Consider the following 21,249-nt stretch of genomic DNA (forward strand, 5'->3'; position numbering starts at 1 on the left):
TTTCTGGTGAGCTGGTGGCTTCCCAAGTCACACCCTGTACTCAACTGTCCCTATGCACAAGGCTGATTCTAGAATCTGAAAAGATTTGTTGCTCCAGTTTGCAAAAATAGTAATGCCTGACTTGGAGAGTGGGGGACAGGGCAGCCAGATGTCTTCCCCAGAGAACCCTGAGCCCCCAACCCAGCCTCCTACCAACCAGAGCTGCTGCCTCTGCTGCCCCAGCCCCCTCCATCCCACACCCTCCCTTCCCCCATCCCTTGAACATCTGGTTCCAATCTCCTCCAGATGTTGTGGCCAAGCTGTTTTATGGCCAATCACTTCAGCTCTGCTTCCTGAAGGCCTCCCTCCACTTTGGGGAATGGACCCTCCTCATCCCTTTCCTTGGGACTCCAGCCACCTCTTTCCTAACCTGGAGAAGAGACACATACCAAAGCCAAATGAAACTGCTAGTGTCCTCAGAGCGGGCGCCTCCCCTCCCTCCACTTTGTGGGATGCCCAGGTTAAAATGAAAGATGCTGGTCCAGGGGCAGAGGAACGGCAGGGAAGTATGGGTGCGCGCCCGAGCAGAGGAGTTTCAGTTGTGAGTTGTGTGTGTGTCGGGGACCAAGCGCGTGCCACCACGTGTTTGTGTCAGGTACGTCTGTGTGTTTGTGCCTGCACAGCGGAACCCCTCACCTGGAATCTGAAGCTTCCCCTTGTGGCCGCCACCTCGTTTTCCCTGGCTGCCTGCACTGCCAGAAAGAACTAACTCGGGGCCCCTCAGCTGGACAGTGGCAGCTACGGGTTCAGGGTTGTCCCTCACCTTGCAGCTGTCTGTGGCCTTCTAGGCTGTCCTCTAAATCCAGCCCAGGGGGGGCGGTGCATGTGTAGGCGTGTGTGTGTGCATGTGTGTGTGCACTCCCACGTGGACCTCTCTCCTTCCACCAAGTCAGAATAGGCCAGAAAGGACCCCAGGGCAGACTCCAGCGGACGCTCTGACCCAGCTCTGTCTGACTGGTGCTTCGAGCGATTATGGCAGGGCTGGCTGTGCGCCGGGACTCACCATCTGGACAGAGGAAGGAGAAGCAGAAGGCTCTCTGAAGGAACCTGCCTGGGGCTTCCCACAATCCTACCTCCATTCCGCCTTCATGCTCCACCATGAGGGCTCTGGGAGCTAATCTCTCCTCTCCTCCCAAGAAACCCAAAAGGGTTCATAAAAGGAAGACTGGAGCCTGCCCCTCTGGAGGACTGAAACCCTCTCAGCTGGGAGTGGAGAATCCTGTGCAGGCCCGCCCAGAGGCAGAAGGGTTGGTCCCGAGTCACTCCATTCTCAGAATGCTGGATTTGAGGTACTGCCCACTACTCCCTTTGTTTTTCAAAAGTTGGGGTCTCGCTCTGTGACCCAAGCTGGACTGCAGTGGCACGCTCATAGCTTACTGTAGCCTTGAACTCCTGGGCTCAAGTGATCCTCCCACGTCAGCCTCCCAAGTAGCTGGGACTACAGGCGCGTGATACCATGTCCGGCTCCGCTCCACTATGCCTTTAAAATAAGCTTCCGTGCCCTCCGTGACTCCATAGCCTCCCCCCGCCCACCCCTGTGATATTCTGGAACTAGGCACAGACGTGCTTAACTGGTGTTGTGGAGGGGACCCCTGGGGGTGTCACTGTGTCTGAAACAGGACTGTCCCAGGTAGCCCCTGACATACACTAGAGGAGACAGGCACAGGGCAGAAAATGGGAAGATTCTGGTATCTCAATCAAAGCCTGGGCACTGTCACTTACAGGCTGTAAGACATGGGCAAGGCTTTGTGCCTCAGTTTCTACTTCTGTTAAGTGGGAATAATACTCCCCAGGACCATCGTGAAGACTAAAGAAGCTGATGTGTGTGACAGCACCCAGGTGCCTGGTGCATAGTAGGCCCTCAGGAGCCATCATCTGCCCTTCTGCTTTCCTTTCTACCCCAAAAAGGCTGTGCCCTGAGCTCTGGATGACACACGTGAACATGGCCTTGAGTCAGGCAGTGTTGGTGAGGACTTTGACTTCTTTAGAGCTTTTCTACTCCAGCAGAGGACCATATCAATAAGTCCATAATAATAGATGCAGGCCAGGTGCAGTGACTCAAGCCTGTAATCCCAGCACTTTGGGAGGCAGGAGGATCACTTAAGCCCAGGAGTTTGAGACCAGCCTGGGCAACACAGGGAAACTCCATCTCTACAAAATAAAAAATGTTAAAAAACCTAGCTGGGCATGGTGGTGTACGCCTGTGGTCCCAACTACTCTGGAGGCTGAGGTGGGAGGATCACTTGGGCCCCAGAGGTTGAGGCTGCAGTGAACCATGATCGTGCCACTGCACTCCAGTCTGGACAACAGAGGAAGACCCTGTCTCAAGAAATAAAAATAATGGCCAGGCACAGTGGCTCGCTCATGCCTGTAATCCCAGCACTTTGGGAGGCTGAGGTGGGTGGATCACTTGAGGTCAGGGGTTCGAGACCAGCCTGGCCAACATGGTGAAAGCTCATCTCTATTAAAAATACAAAAATTATCCAGGCATGGTGGCATGTACCTGTAGTCCCAGCTACTTGGGAGGCTGAGGCTGGAGAATTGCTTGAACCTGGGAGGTGGAAGTTACGCTGAGCCAAGATCGTGCCACTGCACTCCAGCCTGGGTGACAGAGCGAGGCTCCATCTCAAAAATAATAATGATAATGGTAATAATAAAATGATAGATGCAGAGGTGACTGGGATCTATAAACGGGAGCTGTGTCGGGGAGCGGGGACACTCAGGCACTTGGGACAGGGACATTTGGTGGCATCTGGGTCTGGAGCAATGGCAAGCTGCTGTAGTAGGAAGGCTTCAAAAGCTCCAAACGGGGCCTCCAGATGCTGTGAGTCCTCTCCTAGGAGGCTCCATGTGGGAGGCCCCATATGGGAAACACTGGGTGGGACCAAAAGACTCCAAAGTCCCTTCCAAGCTGGAGACTCAGCTCTACATCCTGAGGCCCGCCTCCCACAATGGACGAGGTGCTCCCTTGGAGCTGATTTCAGGTCGCCTGTCCTGGGGGCATTCCCACCTGAGCTCCTCTGTGGTTTGCAGAACTCACCCATACCATCACTGGCCCAAAGAGATGGGGTGCCATGGTCTGAATGTTTGTGTCCCCCCTAAATCCTAGGTTGACTTTTTTTTTTTTTTTTGAGATGGAGTCTCACTCTGTAACCCAGGCTGGAGTGCAATGGCGCAATCTCGGCTTGCTGCAACCTCCGCCTCCTAGGTTCAAGCAATTCTCCTGCCTCAGGTTCCTCAGTAGCTGGGATTACAGGCATGCACCACCACGCCCAGCTAATTTTGTATTTTTAGTAGAGACAGGGTTTCACCATATTGGCCAGGCTGGTCTTGAACCCCTGACCTCCACTGATCCACCTGCCTCAGCCTCCCAAAATGCTGGGATTACAGGCGTGAGCCACCTCACCCAGCTCTAGGTGGAAATTCTAACCCCAAGGTGATAGTTTTAGGAAGCAGGGCCTTGGAAGGCGATGAGGTCATGAGGGTGGGGCCACATGAATGGGATTAGTGCCTTTATGAAAGGGGCCCAAGATGGCCCAGAGCAGTGGCTCATGCCTGTAATCCCAAGCACTTTGGGAGGCCAAGCAGGTGGGAGGATCACTTGAGGCCAGGAGTTTGAGGCCAGCCTGGGCAACAAGGTGAAATTCCCCATGTCTACAAAAAAAAAAAAAAAAAAAAAAAAAGGAGGGGCAAGAGAGCTTGCTAGTCCCTTTCACCCTGTGAGGACACAGTGAAAAGAGCCATCTGTGAAGCAGGCCCTCACCAGACACCGCTTCTGCCAGCACCTTGATCTTGACCTCCTGAGTCTCCAGAACTATGAGAAATGAATCTGCGGTTTCTGAGCCACCCAATGTGTGGTATTTTGTTACAGCAGCTCAAATGGACTGAGACGAGCAGGGCCCTCAGGCCATGGTGGTTTATTGATGCACGTCGCAAGCACAGCACAGGCAGGCGGACCCCAGCCCCGGGGGGACATGAGGGCCAGGGGAGGGCAGTGGGCCACCCCCACAGCAATGCTGTCAGCACAGGGGGAAGGAAAGGGCCTGGGCCATGTTCTCTCCTTCTCCACACCTCTCCCCAAGCCTCCAGGCCTCCTGACTCATCCCAGAGAGACAGCTGGCCACACAACTGCCCCTGGCTACAGATAGGTGACCGTTGTCCACCTGTCCCTCACCGAGGTATGGCCTTGCCGGCCCGCTGCTGCTTCCGTCCTTCATCACGAAAATCCAGCTGCTCATCCATCATCTCTGTCACCTCTGAGAAAGTCACTGTGAGGCTGCACTCTCCTCTGCCTGATGTCACCTCCATCATCCCCCAAACAGCCGGCTGCTGCTGTCAGCCCCTCCCACAGGCTCTCTGTTTGCTTTGTTGATCGTAGGGAGTCCACCCTCGTGACCTGTGTGACAGTAGGAATGAGGCAAAAACACAAGGAGGCCCGGGAAGGACTTCACCAAGAACTCCCCGGGGAGGGGCTCCCAGCCAGCAGGGTGGCAGGAGAGCAGACAGAGCCAGTGGGGAGGGGAGAGGCGGAGCAGCAGAGGGTCCACAGTCCAGGTCACGCATGGGCACAGTACAGTCACGGCACCGTGGCAGAGCGAGTGAGCAAAGTGCACAGCTGGGCGGGGTGCTGGGGCCCGCGGGACAGTTTACAGGTCTCATGTTCCATGCCAGGCCCCAGCAGAGCATGAGGCGGCCCACTCCCAGCTGAGGAAGGGGCACCTCTGGGTCTCAGGGGTCTCCTCCCCCTCCTCAACCCCAGTGGCTGCTGTCTCAGACCCCTGCACTCTAAGCAAGGAGAAGGTATGCTGGGGTATGGAAGGAAGGAACATCCGACAGCCTGACGCCCCCAGTGCCAAGAGAAGAAAGAGAGTTCCTTTCTAGAGAGCAGGGGGAGTGTCCCGGTGGGCAGGTGGAGAAGGAGGGACAGCTCTCCCATGCAGGAAGAGGGTTCTTTGGGGCAAGGAGCAGCCAGGGAGTCACGGTGGTGCAGGAGACTATTTATAGAAGGAAGGGATCCAGGCCTGGAGTGGGAAGCCCCAGAGACCCAGCTCAGCAGGGAGGGGGCATTCTGTGGTTGGCCCTGAGTGGGGTGAGTGGGACTAAGAAAGATCGCCCCACAGCTCTCTGCATCTCTTCTGGAGGCAGCCAAGCTACCCATGGGCTTTGGCCCAGAGGGGCTTCCCTGGGAGAGCCCAGGAGGTGGGCAGGTCTTTGGGAGATAGAGACCTGGATGAGGCAAAGAACAGTAGGACAAGGAAACCAGAGGAAAGGGGAAGTTCTCCAGAAGTCCAGCCCAGCTGCCAACTACAGAGGCTGAGAAGCCTTTCCATGTCCACCAGGCCGGGTGTGGGCCACACTTACCAAGAGGACCACCGTCTGTTGCCTCCAATGCCAAGGGGCGAGGGGAGGGCAGCTGGGCAGAGTGGAGGGAGCAGGGGGGCAGGAGAGAGAAAGCCAGCTCCCTGAACCTGGGCTACCCACCTCCACCTTCCGCTCATCTCTCCCTCGCCCCCCAGCTCCCCAGGAGTCCCTAGCGGCCCACGCTGATGTTGCAGGTCTTGCAGCTGGGGTCCTTCTTGGCATCGGCAGTAGACAGACTCATGAGCTGGTGCCCACTGATCTCCCCCAGGGTGCCCAGGGACAGGTCGACGGGCTCAGTGTAGATGATCTCCAGGATGAGATCCTGGGCGTGGCGGAAGACCAGCTCCCCATCCTCCACGCTGCAGGTCAGGAACTTGTTGCAAGCAATGTCCAGGAGGGGCAGGCGGTCGCGGCAGAAGCGGTCCCCCAGGGAGCCTTTGGGCGCCAGCACCAGGATGGCGTAGTGGTAGGCCGTGTACATGCAGTAGAAGTCCGCAAAGTAGAGGTTGGTGCTGGGATTGAAGAGGCGCTGAGCTGGGATCTGGAAGCGCCAGCGGCCGTAGGGGGAGTCCTGCGGGGGCTGGCCCGTGTTGAACTCCGTGTTGCAGCTGAAGAAGACCCCGTGGAGCATACCACTGGTGGGGGAGCCGTGGCTGCCGCTGTTGTCCTTCAGGTAAGGCTGCAGCATGTTCCCGCAGTGGGTCCTGCCCACCCCAGGGAGACACACCAAAGGGAAGAGAAGATGTGGCTGGTGAGCCGGGCTGAGGCTTGGCTGCTGCGTGTGGTCGAGGAGGGAGGAAGCCAGCCCAGCTCCCAGCCCTCCCCCAGCCGCCTCCACTAGTCGCAAATAGAACATTCCAGAATGCAAGAGCAGGGAGGGCCCTGGAGAGGGATTCAACCAGCCCACTCCTTCTCAGAGAAGAGATATGAAGCTGTCACTTCCCAGCTTGAAACCCTTTGATGGGGTGTGTGTGAAAAACACGGCGGCTCATGATCTGATCTCTGTGGTCTCCTTGCCACTCCCCACCTCCTGCCACCCCACCCACTTACCCACCCCCTGCACACACAGTCTCCTGCCTCCGTGACCCCTATGCAGGACTCTTCCCTCTGCTGCACTGACTGCCCTCTCCACCTTCCTCCGTCTGGCTTGGCAAACTTCTAATTAGCCTTCAAGCTTCAGTCAAGCGTCTGCTCCCCTCTAAAACCTCCCAGGAACAGCAGACACCTGCACTTGACAAATTTTTGGCTTCCTACTATGTGCAGGACACCCAATCTTCTCACTATGTTGCCCAGGCTGGACTTGAACTCCTGGCCTCAAGTGATCCTCCTGCTTCAGCCTCCCAAAGTGCTAGGATTGCAGGCGTGAGCCACTTCACCTGGCCAGGACACTGAACTGTGCTCAACAATTACATGTACTTTTTACATGAAATCTTTCCATACTGTGTCTCTGACTGGATTCTGAGGTTCTCAAAAGAGTGAACTGTGCCTTTATCTTTACATCCTGGCACCAAGTAAGGTGCCTGGCACCCATGAGTGCTCCCTATCTCTCCCACTCTCGCTGATAAAGGAGCCCAAACTGGGCCACTGACTTGCTTTCCAGGCTGGAGTGCAGTGGTGCAATCACAGCTCACTGCAAGCTCGAACTCCTGGGCTCAAGCAATCCACACCCGGCTAATTCTTTAAATTTTTTGCAAAGACTGGGGTCTCACTATGTTGCTCAGGCTAGTCTTGAACTCTTGGGCTCAAGAGATCCCATCTCGGCCTCCCAACGTGGTGGGATTACAGGCTTGAGCCACCAAGCAGGCCTTGCTTCTTTAATACAAACCCCAAAGACTCCCAAGGTCCTCACTGCCCTGAGGTTAAAACTGCCCTGACTGTAAGGATAAAGACAGACAGAGGCCAGGCGTGGTGGCTCATGCCTGTAATCCCAGGACCTTGGGAGGCCGAGGTGGGCGGATCACCTGAGGTCAGGAGTTTGAGACCAGCCTGGCCAACATGGTGAAACCCCACTTCATTAAAAATACAAAAATTAGCCGGGCATGGTGGCGCATACCTGTGGTCCCAGCTACTCAAGAGGCTGAGGCAGGAGAATCATTTTAACCCAGAAGGCAGAGGTTGCAGTGAGCAGAGATCGTGCCCCTGCACTCCAGCCTGGGTGACAGAGAAAGACTCCATCTCAAAAAAAAAAAAAAAAAAAAAAGGCAGAGCAGCTGCTTGCCCTGGCTGAGCCTCAGAAGGATGTGGCCTTGGAGCACTCGCCAGCAGGCCTGGGGATGGTGGGTACTCCTGGTCCTGCCTCACATTGCCTGGTCCTGGCTGTCCTCAGTAACAAGTGACTCCCTGGCTCGAATGAACAAGTGCTTCCCTCTGGGCCTCAGGCTCCTCTTCTGTAGGCCGAGGGTGTTGGATCAGATCACCAATTTTCAAACACTTTTGGACTGCAGCAACTCTCTTTTTATCCCCAAAAGAAATTATACATGGAAGGGTCACAGGCAAATAAAATTGAGGCTACTCTGACTGGAGGTCAGGTGTGGGGCCCACCAAGCCTCAACCTCTGGTCCCCCCAACCCCATGGCAGCATTCTAAGGGGTTCACTGACATGTCTCCCTGGAGGGAGCACCCAGTTTGAAAACCGACGAGCTGGGTGCTTCCTCGAACCCTTTGTGATCAGAACACTCATTTTGTGCACTCCCTGCCACCTTCCCTTTGGCCCCAGGGCCTGAATCGGAGAGACCTGTGGTGGTAGACCCCTGTGAAAGGAACTGTCCCAGAGTGGGAGCAAACCCAGACCTCATTCTCCCAGGCTCATTAGTACAACACTCTTGCAGAAGGCCCTGTCCCCAGAGCCCTTGATCTTCCCTGAGCCCAATCCCCAAAGTAGCAGTCTCTTCAGAGCCAGCCTGGTGACGTCAGGACACGTCAACCCTAGAGGAGGGACTGGCAGCCACGAGGGTGGGGGTGACCTCAGACAGCCAGGACAGGAGCAGGAAGGGCTGGGAGGGAGGAGAGGCCCGGTGGGTCCAGCTGGGAGCCCGCGCCCATACCTGGCATGCTGGAAGTACTCCTTGTGATGGTTGCGGTAGAAGACAGAGAAGCGGAGCATGCGGCCTGCGATCTGCTCAGCTTTCTCCTGAAGCTGAGCCAGGTGCTCCTTGGCATAATCTGCAAGATCCCAGATGCGGTAGGTGAGCCGAGGGCCAGCTGAGGAGCACAAACACCTCCTGTCCCCACCCCACCCCACACTGTGTGTGCCGGCCAACCTCTGTCCGCCAGAGCAGCAGGGGAGACTAGACAGTCACAGAACCTTAAACTCAGATGGGAACAGGCCAGCTGGCCTCTGCTGGAAACACAGAGCGCTGCATACTGTCTGTCGTCATCACCTCTGCAACCACATTGCCAGAGGCTCGGGGCTCTCCGGGTCAGAAAAAGGCAGAGGGCTGCCCAGTTATCCTGCCAGGGTCCTCAGGGGCTGTGATCCCAGGCCATCCTCATGTGAAAAGAGGACCCCTGGGAAAAAGGAAGACTTGAGAGGGGAGGGCTTGAGGTCCTTTTGGGAAAGTCTCTCAAATACAGTAGATAGGAGGCTGCCCACACCACCCCCATGGAAGCCAGCTGTAATTACAGGTGACGGCTCGTGAGGGTCTAGGGAGAACTGAGCCCAGGCAATGTTTAGGCAGTCCTGGGTCTGGAGCAATGGCTCTCAGCTTGAGCATCTCAGGAGAAACAGGGAAGGCTGGAAACAGGATAGCAACATTGAACCCTGGGACCCCAGCAAGGCTGCTGCTGGCACATACAGCTCCTTGGTACAAATTAGAAGATGCCCTTCCCTCTTTGTGGCTGCATCCCTGGCCAGGGTGCTTGGTTTGGAGAGAGGATTGTGGACTGGATTGCAGCCAGATCTCCAATTTGAATTAAATGCCCACTGCACATGGAGGTCTCAGGGGTAAACCAAGAAGCTTTCCCCACCAGGAGCAAGAGGCCTCCAGAGAGTGGGGTTCTGCAGCAGAGCTAAGAAAAAACACCACTCAACCAGCAGCAGTGGTTCACGCCTGTGATCCCAGCACTTTGGGATCACTTGAGCCCAGGAGTTTGAGACTAGCCTGACCAACATGGAAAAACTCCATCTCTACAAAAAAATATCAAAAATTAGCCAGGAATGGTGGCATGTGCCTGTAGTTCCAGCTACTCAGGAGGCCAGGAAGCTGAGGAGGGAGGATGGCTTGGGCTCGTGGGGAGGAGGTTGCTGAGGCTGCAGTGAGCCATGATCATGCCACTGCATTCCAACCTGGGCAACAGAGCAAGACCCTGTCTCAAAAAATAAAAATAAAAAAGGCCAGGGATGGTGGCTTATGCCTGTAATCACAGCACTTTGGGAGGCCAAGGCAGGCGGATCACCTGAGGTCAGGAGTTCAAGATCAGCCTGGCCAACATGGTGAAACCCCATTTCTACTAAAAATACAAAAAAAAAAAAAAAAAATAGCCAGGCATGGTGGTGGGCGTCTGTAATCCCAGCTACTCAGGAGGCTGAGGCAGGAGAATCGCTTGAACCCGGGAGGCGGAGATTGCAGTGAGCCGAGATCACGCCACTGCACTCCAGCCAGGAGCGACAAGAGAGAGACTCCATCTCAAAAAAAAAAAAAAAAAAAAAAAAAAAGGCAGAAGGAGAAAAAAAAGAAAAAGCACCACTCAAAAGACAACAGCAGCTCAAGGAGACTTGGGGCATAAATCTTGGCAAAGGATAGAGCCAGCAGCCTCAGAGGCCCGGGGCTGAGAATGTTCCGTGTCTCTTCTGTGTGACAGAGAGATCTGGAGCAGCTCTCACCGTGAACACCAAAAGAATGTAATCTTGTGGGGGCAGACCCTGAGTCATGAGGGACCAAGCACACATAGGCCCACTGTTTGTTTGTGCTGGAGTCTACAAGTTAAGTTCTGCTAAGAGAGTTTGCAGGGCCATTGACCAGGGGCCATTTTCCCAGGCTACGTGAAGGCTCAGAACAAGTGAAATGTGATTGCCTCACCAAGTGCACATTGACAAATAATTGATTAAGCAAAATGTGGTCTATCCATACAATGAAATACTATCCAGTTTCAAAAAGGAAGGAAATTTTGGTATATTCCAGTCACAAAAAGACAAATCCTATACAATTGTACTGATATGAGACACCTAGAGGAGTCATATTCATAGAAACAGAAAGTAGAATGGTAGCTAGCAGAGGGAAATGGGGGGCGGCTATTTAATGGGTATAGAGTTTTGGTTTTCCAGGAAAAAAGGTTCTGGAGCCTGGCTGCACAACAATGTGAATATACTTAATACCATTTAACTGTACACTTCAAAATGGTCGAGACAGCAAATTTTACATCATGCATCTTTGACCACAATGTTTAAAAAGATGCCTGTGATCTGGTACCAAGCCAGAAAAGTAACTCCCTTTCTTAATGGAAGTGGTCTTGCCAGCGTGATTAGTGGGGTTCGCATTTGCCTCCAGTGAGAGAAGAGAAAGGGTGGGCTCCTGGAGGCAGGGAGGGTGTCATGCCCGTGCATCTCCCCTGTGGCCCAAGCACGCTGCCTGGTGGACAGAAGGTGTTCATCAGTGGTTGCTGGACTACGAGGAAGACCCGCCTTGACCACAGCAAAGCCCGACGTGCCAAGCAGCAGGACAGGGGTGTGATAGCAGGGCCTCACCCCCAGTGCAGAACTCCACTGTCTCGCTCCAGCCGGACACCAGGTACTCCCCGTCGCTCTGCTTCACTGCCGTCTGCACGGCCACACTGTACTCCGTGCGGGGGCTCAGGAACCAGTGGCCTCTCACCGTCATGGGCAGCGGCACTGCCTTGGCCACGAGCTTGGTGGGGACGTCCTGAGAAACAGGGTACAAACAGAGAGCCAGGCGTCAAACAGGGGTTCATGTCCAATCTGGGCATCACCCCAGAATCCCCACTCCCCAGATGGCCCTGTTTCTCCTGAGCAGGACCAATCTTGAGGATCCAATGGCTCCATACCCTGGCCACCATTTTCCTGGGAAGGCCACCCAGACACTCCACAGCCTTGGCCCCTCCTCGAACCCCCCTGACACCCCGTTCTCTTGGGAACGGAGGGGAAAAGCCACAAAGTTGAGGACGGCAAGGCCTTCATTTTTTAAGGAGACTTTGAGAGCTCTGCACACTGCAGTGCCGTCTCCACGGCAACGGCAAATGCTGAGAAGCCAGGGAGGAAGGGAAAATATGCCTTATTCTTTGGGGGGGAGGGTTAAGGGGGTGGTGTTGAACATTCACGTCACCGTGGCAACTGGCCTGCCAAAAGACACCCAGATCGGGAGAGCCGGTTCCAGAGAAAGAGAGCGGGTGAGTAACCCACGCCGGTGCCGTCGGTCTGGGAGCCAGCTGGCCGCCTCACTCCCCCTGCCTCTGCCAGCTTGAGAGGATGGGGGTCTTCCTCCCACCCACCCCCACACTGGCTTTTAACCCCAGGAAAGGACACACCCACGGAGGACTCTCTCCCATTCCTTTTCTAAGTCAAGCAAATGGCAGGCCAGCAGGTGAGGGGCCGGAGAGGGAGAACTGAGTCCACAGCAAAAGGGCCCCGCCCCGACCGAGGCCCGTGTGGCCCACCCAGCCAACAGCGAGGCTGTGCCCTGAGCCGGGGCTTTGTCGAGACTTGAGACGTCATCCCCATAGGCGAAGCCTGTGGCCCCACCCTACCCGGGCTCTCTGCCCCTGCCTGAAGTCTCAGTTGTGGCGCTGATAACAACGCTCCCTCTGTGCTAGGCGCCGGGCCAAGCACCACACAAACATGACTCACTGCATCCTCTCCACGACCCCGTGAGGCTTGGCATTGTTATTCCCTCTTTACCAGGGAAGGAGCTCAGGCTCAGAGAGGTCAAGTAACTTTCCCAAAATGACACAGGAAGAAGAGTGTGGATTTTAACCAGCCTCTGACTCCAAGCCATCACTTCCAGGTGTTCCCTTATCCAGCCTCCTTCAGGAACAGAAGCTGGGGAGGGGCTCCCAGGACACCTTCTACTCACCCGGTGCTTGAACTTGTTGGAATTCTTATTCTCCTTCTTGTTAAGGTCAATGAAGTAATGGGTGACCCTCTCCAGGTCACTGTCCTCCATGGCCCAGGAGATGCGGAAGGAGTCGCAGGTGATGTTGTTGATCTCAATGCTGTGGGGCGTGGACAGCAGCTCCATGCTCCCTTCAGGGTTGTCTCCTGTGGGGACTGAGGAGGAGGGAAAGGGTCAGTACATCCCTTGACCCCGGCGAGCTTTCTGGAATGTCCTCCTCCCAATATCCCTTTCGAGGCGGAACCTCAAGGACCCCTGGAATCCTCATGCCTCATGAACCAGATGGGAAAGACTGTACAGGGGAGGCTGGAGAAGGATGATGGAGGGTGGAACGGGGTGCCTGCCCGGGGGGCTCTTTGCTCTCCTCGGAGGGGTCTGCAGAGCAGACGGCACCTGACAGGTGGCAGAGGCAGTGGGAACGCTGCAAAGCCGGGCGGGGACAGATTTGCAGCAGATGGAGCCGAGGAGGGAGGGGGCCCTCAGCCAGCAGGCGTGAAAAGAGAAAGGGGTGGGGGTGGAGAGGACGGGTGAGAGGCGGAGGAAACGCAGGAAGCACCTGCTGTGGAGCGGAGGTGCGAGGCTTGGGGCAGGTGACAGCCAAGATCTCACAGGTGCCAGGGCCCTCAGATTCAGGCCTCTCTCCTCACTGGGGTCAGCAAGCGTTGCCGCGGTACATGGCTGGAAGGACAAGTGCCACGTTGGTGCATGTGGACACATTCGCGGTGGGAGGGGTACGCGGCACAGCCGGCTTCAAGCTCTTTTTCCACCCATAACTTTTTTTGATGATCCCTCTTTCTCTTTTGGCCAATCTTCTCTTGACTCCTTTCAATCATGACTTTTAACATTAACATCTACTAGGGGCCGGCCATGTGCTCATAATTTCACAGACATCTCATGCAACCTTGGAAGTAGGCACACACTATCATTATCTCCATTTTACAGATGAGGTGACTGAGGTTGGGGAGGTACTAACATGCCCAAGGCCACGCAGAGAGCAAATGATTTGAACTCCGGCACCCAAGCTCTTGATCACTAAGCTAAGATAGTGTCCCCTCATGTGTGGGGGTGGAGGGGCACATGTGTGGCGTGTGTGCATGCATGGGTGCCCATGGTGTTTCCACCTGGCATTTTTCCTCCTTCCATCATTTCCTTTCAAGCAACTGCATTTTCTCTCCCCTCCCTGTCTTACTCCTTTGGTTCTCCCCTTATGTCTGCTGCTCATCCAGGTATGAGAGGACCTCATCACGGTCACTCTCATGTGTGCTTTAGCTGGGAAGAGCTGACTCTGGCCATGACTCTGGCCTGGCTGGCCTAGCTCCGGGATGGGGAAGAGCAAAGGGAAGGGGATTGACAGCGTCTGGGAGGGGACCGCAGATGTGGGTGGGGCATTCTCCAGGGGCATTTGGTCTCCTGCTTTCCAATCCCTTCCTCCAGCCCAGCTCCTGGCACCCCTCATTTTTCTAAATGTCACCTCCTTCTCTTCTTTCTCCCCTCTTTTTCTCCTCCCCTTGCCCAGGAGCTAGTGGTGAGGGCATCTTGTGCCTGCAAAAGCAGGTACTTTTATTTATAGCTTCCAGAGGATCCAGCCCACACCTTCCTGTCAATTAAGCTTGCTCCAGAGCCTGGCACCTCTGTATTAACCTGTGAGTTGCCTGGATGGCAAGTACAGGGTGAAGGCTAAAGGTGATGGCCCTTACCTGCTCCAGGTGTCACTCAAGTCCTGTTTCATCTTAGCCTCCCACCCCACAGCCAAATGCCGGTGGCTTTGTGCATGGGGAATCCTATGGTAAATAAGCATGGGGGTGCTACCAGGCCCACCCCAAAATCAGGCAGATGGGATTGAGTGTCTGGAAACAAACCTACCATAATAAACCAGTTTGTAATTCATGGGGACAGGTGTGGAGCAGTGGGGAGTTACCATCTCTTGGGAACCTGGTGAGAAGCTCCCAGGGAGACACACATGTGCCCCTCACACACACACACACGCACACACGAACACAGACACACTCCTACCCAAGAGGCCCTGAGCGGCACCCACCCACACGCTCGGAGGCAGCCCACACTCGTCCCATGAGTAGGCACCTATTCCTGCCTCTCCTTGGAGTCCTCCTAGAAATAGGGGCAGCTGTGTTTGGCGGTAGGGGTCTCCAGGACCTGGGTGTCTGCTTGTCCCTCCCTCCCTACGGTTCTGGGAAAGCTGAGATGACATCCCCCCGCTAGCTTGGGAGGGTGGCAGTGAGTGAGCTGGGGTGGACAGAGGGGTGGGTGTGAACCCAAGTTCTCTACACCCAGAAGACTGGGGAAGGGCAGGGTGTGAGGGACAGGTTGAGGCAACACCCGAGAAACACCCACACTCCTGTGTGGATCCACCCCAAGACAGGCATGTACACACCCACACACAGGCAGGCACGCACGCGCATACACACATGTGCCAAGAGTGCCCACCCACCCGCGTCCCACACCTCCGCAGATGTCCTCACTCCCACACACCCATCTCCACATTCAGGTGCCTGCTGCCATCTTCCACATTCTAAGAATGCCCCACAGTTTTCCCTCTTCAAGCTGTCACCTCCATGCACACCCAGACATGTTCATGTCCACAGGCTCACGCACACACACGTCCACGCACACCGCCTCACAAGCCATATGTGGGGAAAAGAGGATGCCACAGGCACCAACATGTGTGTGTGCCACCTCCACAAGAAGGCACGCAACCCACACGCCTGCCGGCACACACATGTGTGTTCATACACACAGCAGCCCCCGCCCGAAGTCTGGTATTCTCTCTCGAATCATCTCCAGGCTCAAAGACAGACTTTGAAAATGTGTTTGCCTCTGGCCACACTCTGCCAGCCCTGAGCCTTCATGCCAACAGGTTTGTGCACCTACGTGGCTCTGCCCACAGACAATGGTTTCTGCCCCTTCTTCTCTTTACCCACTCCATCCTGCTCTGGGTCTCACCTCCCCATATAGAAAGCCCCTGTCTGCATACACTCCCACACACATGAAAAGGGACATGGTTACCCCTAAATATACTGCCTCATAGTGTCCCCACCCACGCACACGCACAGGCTACTCAAATAAGTCCCCCACACACTTGTACCTCACGTGTGCCAGAAAGATATGTTTCTAGACATGCCTCACACCATCAAAACCCACACATGAGCATGACTGCGGGCAGACGGACCTATCTGCGCCAGTAAGCCTCCAGCCAACTCGCGAGCGCACACACACACACGCCGCGCACACCGGTGCCCCTTCCCCATGCCCATTCAGAACAGCCACCCTGCCACAGGGAATGCTTCCCCCACCCTGCTGTCCCTGTTGGCATCGCTGACTGCAGCAGAATGGTCACGGGGTGACTAACTGTGGTGCCCCAGAGACTGGATTCAGCCATTAACCACTTTGCCAAAGGCCTGGGGCGGGGGGGGGAGAGGGGACAAGGTCGTCAGGCCTGGCAGTCCAGGTGGGCACCCTGGGTGGTGGCAGGACCCTAGAGCCCCCAGATCCCGGCTACTCAGGATCAACAGCAGCAGGTTCCAGGGAGGAAGGGTACTCACCTGGCTCCACTGGGCTCTGCAGAGGAAAAGCTGGCAGGGAGGACAGGGAGAGACCTCTGCGTGGATGAGCTCCCAGGCAGGGGACAGCAGCCGGACGCCTGGGTCACAGGCAGTGGCGTGCGCTTGCTCCTCTCCCGGCTGCCAAGGAGGCTGCTTCCATGCCCCGCAGCCAGCTCCTGTCTGGCTGTGCAGCGCGTCGCTGCTGCCCCTGGTGAGACGATGTTCCCAGCTGAGCAGCGCAAGAAGAGAGGCAAGAGCGAAATCAAAGCAGCGTGGAGGAGAGAGAGGCAGAGAAGGGAGAAAGAACGAGAGAGCCAGACCGAATCTGCCTCCACCAATGGGATCAGCGGCTGCGCAGCGTCAGGTGATAATAAGCAGGCTTGGTCCCTGCTCGCCGGGCTGGTGGGAGGGGGAAAGGGCAGAGGGTCTCCCAGGGAGCTACACAGATGTCCTCAGGGACAGCAACACACGCCGCCTTTCCCCCATTCTTCCAGGACAAGCTGCCCTCAGAAGTCCCTCCAACACACCCCCTACTTGGAAATCTCTGACTTGAATGCAGCCCCCAAACTTTAGGATGCTGGGAGAGGGGTGGAGCTTAGCCAAGGGCTTGGGCCCCAAAGCAAAGACTCTGATTGGGGGAAGGGGAGGGAGGCTGTAGAGGGGAAAGGTCCAGATGGGGTGTGTGAAGCTGGGGTGGCTGTCTTCAGTCCGGAGCCTCTCCTTGGGGCCTTTTGGTGAACTGTGGTTCCATTTTCTTACCAACTCTAGAGAGAGATGGCAGACCTGCAGCTCAGGGATCCCTGTGGGTCTGGCAAGAACCCTCTGGCAGCTTGGGTGTCCGCAGGAAAAGGGGCTGGGAGAGAGGCTGTGGCACAGTGCAGGGTGCACAGGGGTAAGAAAATGGGGGTGGGAGAACACACCAAGCTCCGAGTGTCCTCAGCCCACCCCACTCTCTGAGCACAAAGGAAGCCGGCCCTGGGCATCTTGGGGAGAGAATGTAATTCTGCTCTCACGGCAGCAGGAGGCTGTTCTGCCATCAAGAAGCAGACTCCGTGGAGGCCATCGGGAAGAACATCCAAGGAAATGTGAGTCCAGCAACAAGCAGGGACAAAGGGTTGTGCAGTGGTGAAAAGCACAGGCTTATAGTCAGATGGATGTGCTGAGAATCCCTGCTCTACTGCTACCCAGCTGGGTGACCTTGGACAAGCCACTCAACCTCTCTTCATCTGTCAAATGGGATCACACAGGTTTATTGTCATCATGGAATGAAATAATTAGGTAAATCGCCCAGCCCGGGGCCTGGCACATCAGAAGTGCCAGTCATATGTCAGAACTGTTCTTGTTCCCATCATATCGACAGCATCTTCCTGCAAGGAGCCCACAGTCCTCTACGGGAGAGAAGATGGCCATTTAGAGGATGCAATTAGAGAATGAGGAGCACACAACTAAATCGTAGGGCACAGATACTCATTCAGAGAAAGAACAATGGGCGGCTCCAGGGCACGTGCAGGGTGCAGGCCAGAGGAGGCTGTGGAAGCAGGAGTGCGGCTGGGGTGGGGAGGATTGGCACGGGGGCAGCTGACACCAGGCAGGCCCAGGGTGAGGCCTTGGTGAGCAGGAGAAGGTGTGAGCTGAGCCTAAGAAACACTCACCAAGAGGGAGTTGAGGCGGCAGGCCTCAGTGCAAAAGTCAGAGGAGGTAACAGCAGCAGAAAGTGAGAGTTCACAGAATGCAAAGACAAGCAGAAGCCAACCCTGCCTGAAACGGCTGTGAGAACCTCAGTGAGCCTGGCTAGGTCCTGAACTGCCGAATGTGGGGTGGTGCGTGGCACTGAGGCAGGACTAAGCACCCCCTTGGCCAAGCATGACTACGTCCTGCTCCGACATACCCACGCCGAGCTGGTGAGCTCAGAAGAGATGCAAAACGTAACCTCCTGGTGATGGCCAGCACATGACATCTGGACTACAATTCTGTCCCAGGCCGGGCGCAGTGGCTCACAAGAATCCGAATACTTTGGGAGACTGAGGCAGGCAGATCACCTGAGATCAGGAGTTCGAGACCAGCCTAGCTAACATGGCGAAACCCCATCTCTACTAAAAATATAAAAATTAGCTGGGTGTGGTGGTAGGCGCCTGTAATCCCAGCTACTTGGGAGGCTGAGGCACAAGAATCGCTTGAACCCGGGAGGTGGAGGTTGCAGTGAGCCGAGATTGCACCACTGCACTCCAGCCTGAGTGACAGAGTGAGATTGTGCCTCGAAAAATAAATAAATAAATAAATAAATAAATAATAAAATCCTGTCCCTAGGACCACACAGAGGGGCAGTGCAAGGAAAAAGGCAGGTTCTCTGTGACTTGGTTTCCCCTTCTGCCAAAGGAAAACTAGCCCCAGCACCATCCCTGCCTCCCACCTTCTCGGGATGTCATGAGGAGACTGCACGAGGTCCTGTGGCCCAAGCATGAGCAACAGCCATCTGAGTGCCCCTTTGTGGAGCTGCGTGCCGGCGACAGGTGAAGGCACAGCCCTTTAGGAGCTTCTGCCTCTTCTTGCCTCAGAGGACTTCTCTACAGATCACGAGAGGAAACATGTGGTAAGAGCAAACCATAGTGTGCCAAGTATAACTCACTCCCTATGAAACCAAACAACCGCCAAGATGCACTTCTGCTGCATTTTTATTTTTCATAACTTTTTATGACACAAGTAGCACATGATCATTGTAGAGAGATGAGCACATTTCATTTTAAAATTTAAGAGGGAATTAAAATCTCTCATTTTCCCACCATGCAGAAATACACATTAAATACATATATAGAATTTTTTTAATTAATTTTTTTCGAGACAGGGTCTTGCTCTGTCACCCCGGCTGGAGTGCAGTGACGCAAACTTGGCTCACTGCAACCTCTGCCTCCCTGGCTTAAGTAATCCTCCCACCTCAGTCCCCTGAATAGCTGAGAGTATAGGCGCACACCACCACACCTGGCTATTTTTTTTATTTTTTGTAGAGATGGGGTATCACTGTGTTGCCCAGGCTGGTCCCAAACTCCTAAATGCAAGCAATCCACCCGTTTTGGCCTTCCAAAGTAGTTGGGATTACACAGGTGTGAGCCACCACACCCAGCCAATACGTGTATAGAATTTATTAACAAAAATAGAATGAAAGAATGCTGTTTTGTAACCTGCTTTTTTCACTTACCAATATCTTTTCTGTTCATCATATAACTTTTTTTTTTTTTTTTTTTTTTTTTAGACAGGGTCTCGCTCTGTTGTTCTGTCTCCCAGAACCTGGGAGGTGGAGGTTGCAGTGAGCCAAGATCACACCACTGTACTCCAGCCTGGGTGACAGGGTGAGACTCCATCTCAACAACAATTTTTTTTTTTTTTTTTTTTGTAGAGACAGGCTCTCACTATGTTGGTCAGGCTGATCTCCAACTCCTGGTCTCAAGTGATCCTCCTGCCTCGGCCTCTCAAAGTGCTAGGATTACAGGTGTGAGCCACGATGCCCAGCTGATCAACTCCATTTTAAAAAGGTGGAGGGTGGGAAAGAGGACTCAGGCCATAAGTAGTAAAACTAGTTAGTATTCAAATTCAGGTCTGTCTGAGTACCAAGGCCAGATTCCTCATGGTAGAAAGATGCATAGCAAATATAGAGTCTGATGTAACAGAGAATGAGACTATAAGCAAAACATATTTACAGTCTTAATATTGCTTATGCACTTTATAGATTTAAAATGTTTATGTGTATTTCCCTATGGCTGAACTCAGTGTGGGGATCCGGTGAGCCAATGAATGCACATACATCCAGGTAGTCCATGGAAACCACTTTTGTCATTTACATGTGTTTACAATGACAAGAGTGGGTAATGAGTATTTATAAGAACTACATGGATTTCTCAGTGCTTATTTCCTTTTCTTCTCGATATTATGTTTACACAACCTACAACCTTCACTGGTCATCTATTTTAATGAAGAGCGTTAACCTAATTCTAAAAACATTTACTAAACTAAAGAAAAAGTATTTTATGGCTGGGTGCAGTGGCTCATACCTGTAATCTCAGCTCTTTAGGAGTCTGAAGTGGGCAGATCACTTGAACCCAGGAGTTCGAGACCAGTCTGGGCAACATGGTGAAACCCCGTCTTCACAAAGAGTACAAAAATTAGCTGGGCATGGTGGCATGGGCCTATAGTCCCAACTACTCTGGAGGCTGAGGCAGCAGGATTGCTTGAGCCCAGGATTTGGAGGCTGCAGTCAGGCATGATCGCATCACTGCACTCCAGTCTGGGTGACAAAGTGAGAACCTGTCTCAAAGATATATATATTTTAGATTTTGTAGAAAACTTAAATATTTAACCACTTTAAGACATGGGAAAATGCTGAATTATATTAAAGGACTCAGACAAACTACAGAAGAGACACTGAGAGAATGTTGGAGGGATAAAAGGAACTTCAAGAGAAAAAGATCAAGAACAATGATGAAAGAGAATCGTAAGTAGAAGGACTCATATAGAACCTCAGTACTGGAATAGTCAGTAAGTTATACCCAAAGTGGAAGAACATGATGCAGGAAATACGGAACACCACTGCGCACTGCTTGGCAAGGTACCAGGACAAGGCCAGGCGCGGTAGCTCACGCCTGTAATCTCAGGACTTAGGGAGGCTGAGGCAGCCGAATTGTCTGAGGTAGGAGTTCGAGACCAGCCTGGCCAGCATGGCAAAACCCTGTGTCTACTAAAAATACAAAAAGTAGCCAGGCGTGGTGGCGCACGCCTGTAGTCACAGCTACTCAGGAGGCTGAGGCAGGAGAATCACTTGATCCCGGGAGGTGGAGGTTGCAGTGAGCCAAGATCGTGTCCCTGCACTCTAGCCTTAGCGACAGAGCAAGACTGCCAAAAAGAAAAAAAAAGAAAAAGAAAAAGAAAGAAATACCAGAAGAGTGTGACATATTGAATACAAGCGATCGCCATGATGAAGCGCCTTCCCTCCATGCACCCAAAATTTGCCACACTGACTCTATTAAGAGTCACTGACAGAAGAACCTATAGAGAAGACATGAAAATACAACTCACAGATGGCTTTGACATCAGTGGTGCCAAAATTCAATTACCTTCTGGAAACAATCTACTCATTTTTCTAATGCACATCCAGATTTTCTAGTTGATCTCATCACAAATTGGAATTCAATCATCCATTTAAAAAAATTCACTGAGTGCTTATCTATGTATCAGGC

At 53.9% G+C, this 21,249-nt stretch overlaps 1 protein-coding gene across 2 annotated transcripts; it reads right to left on the reverse strand.

Moving 5' to 3' along the window:
* Positions 1-3,924: 3,924 nt before the first annotated feature.
* PHYHIP (phytanoyl-CoA 2-hydroxylase interacting protein) lies at positions 3,925-16,557 on the reverse strand. Of its 2 annotated transcripts, XM_034965808.3 has the most exons (6): positions 16,025-16,557; positions 13,021-13,142; positions 12,426-12,619; positions 11,084-11,258; positions 8,445-8,562; positions 3,925-6,104 (listed from the first exon to the last, which is right to left on the reverse strand). In XM_034965808.3, the coding sequence occupies exons 3-6, from the start codon at positions 12,588-12,590 to the stop codon at positions 5,570-5,572; spliced, it is 993 nt and encodes a 330-aa protein (XP_034821699.1). In that variant the 5' UTR covers positions 12,591-12,619; positions 13,021-13,142; positions 16,025-16,557; the 3' UTR covers positions 3,925-5,569. The 2 variants fall into 2 exon arrangements, with proteins under 2 accessions (XP_034821699.1, XP_003823649.1); XM_003823601.5 differs by lacking the exon at positions 13,021-13,142.
* Positions 16,558-21,249: the final 4,692 nt, after the last annotated feature.

Source organism: Pan paniscus, chromosome 7 (assembly GCF_029289425.2).
Source record: "Pan paniscus chromosome 7, NHGRI_mPanPan1-v2.0_pri, whole genome shotgun sequence".
In the NCBI taxonomy this organism is placed as follows: Eukaryota; Metazoa; Chordata; class Mammalia; order Primates; family Hominidae; genus Pan; species Pan paniscus.

Excerpts from the sequence above, each read along its gene's own strand:
- PHYHIP (XM_003823601.5), bottom strand. The coding sequence starts at position 12,590 with ATGGAGCTGCTGTCCACGCCCCACAGCATTGAGATCAACAACATCACC. Across the intron at positions 11,259-12,425 it reads CCAACAAGTTCAAGCACCGG|GACGTCCCCACCAAGCTCGT; the intron begins GTGAGTAGAAGG and ends CCTGTTTCTCAG. Across the intron at positions 6,105-8,444 it reads GAGTACTTCCAGCATGCCAG|GACCCACTGCGGGAACATGC; the intron begins GTATGGGCGCGG and ends TGGGGTGGGCAG.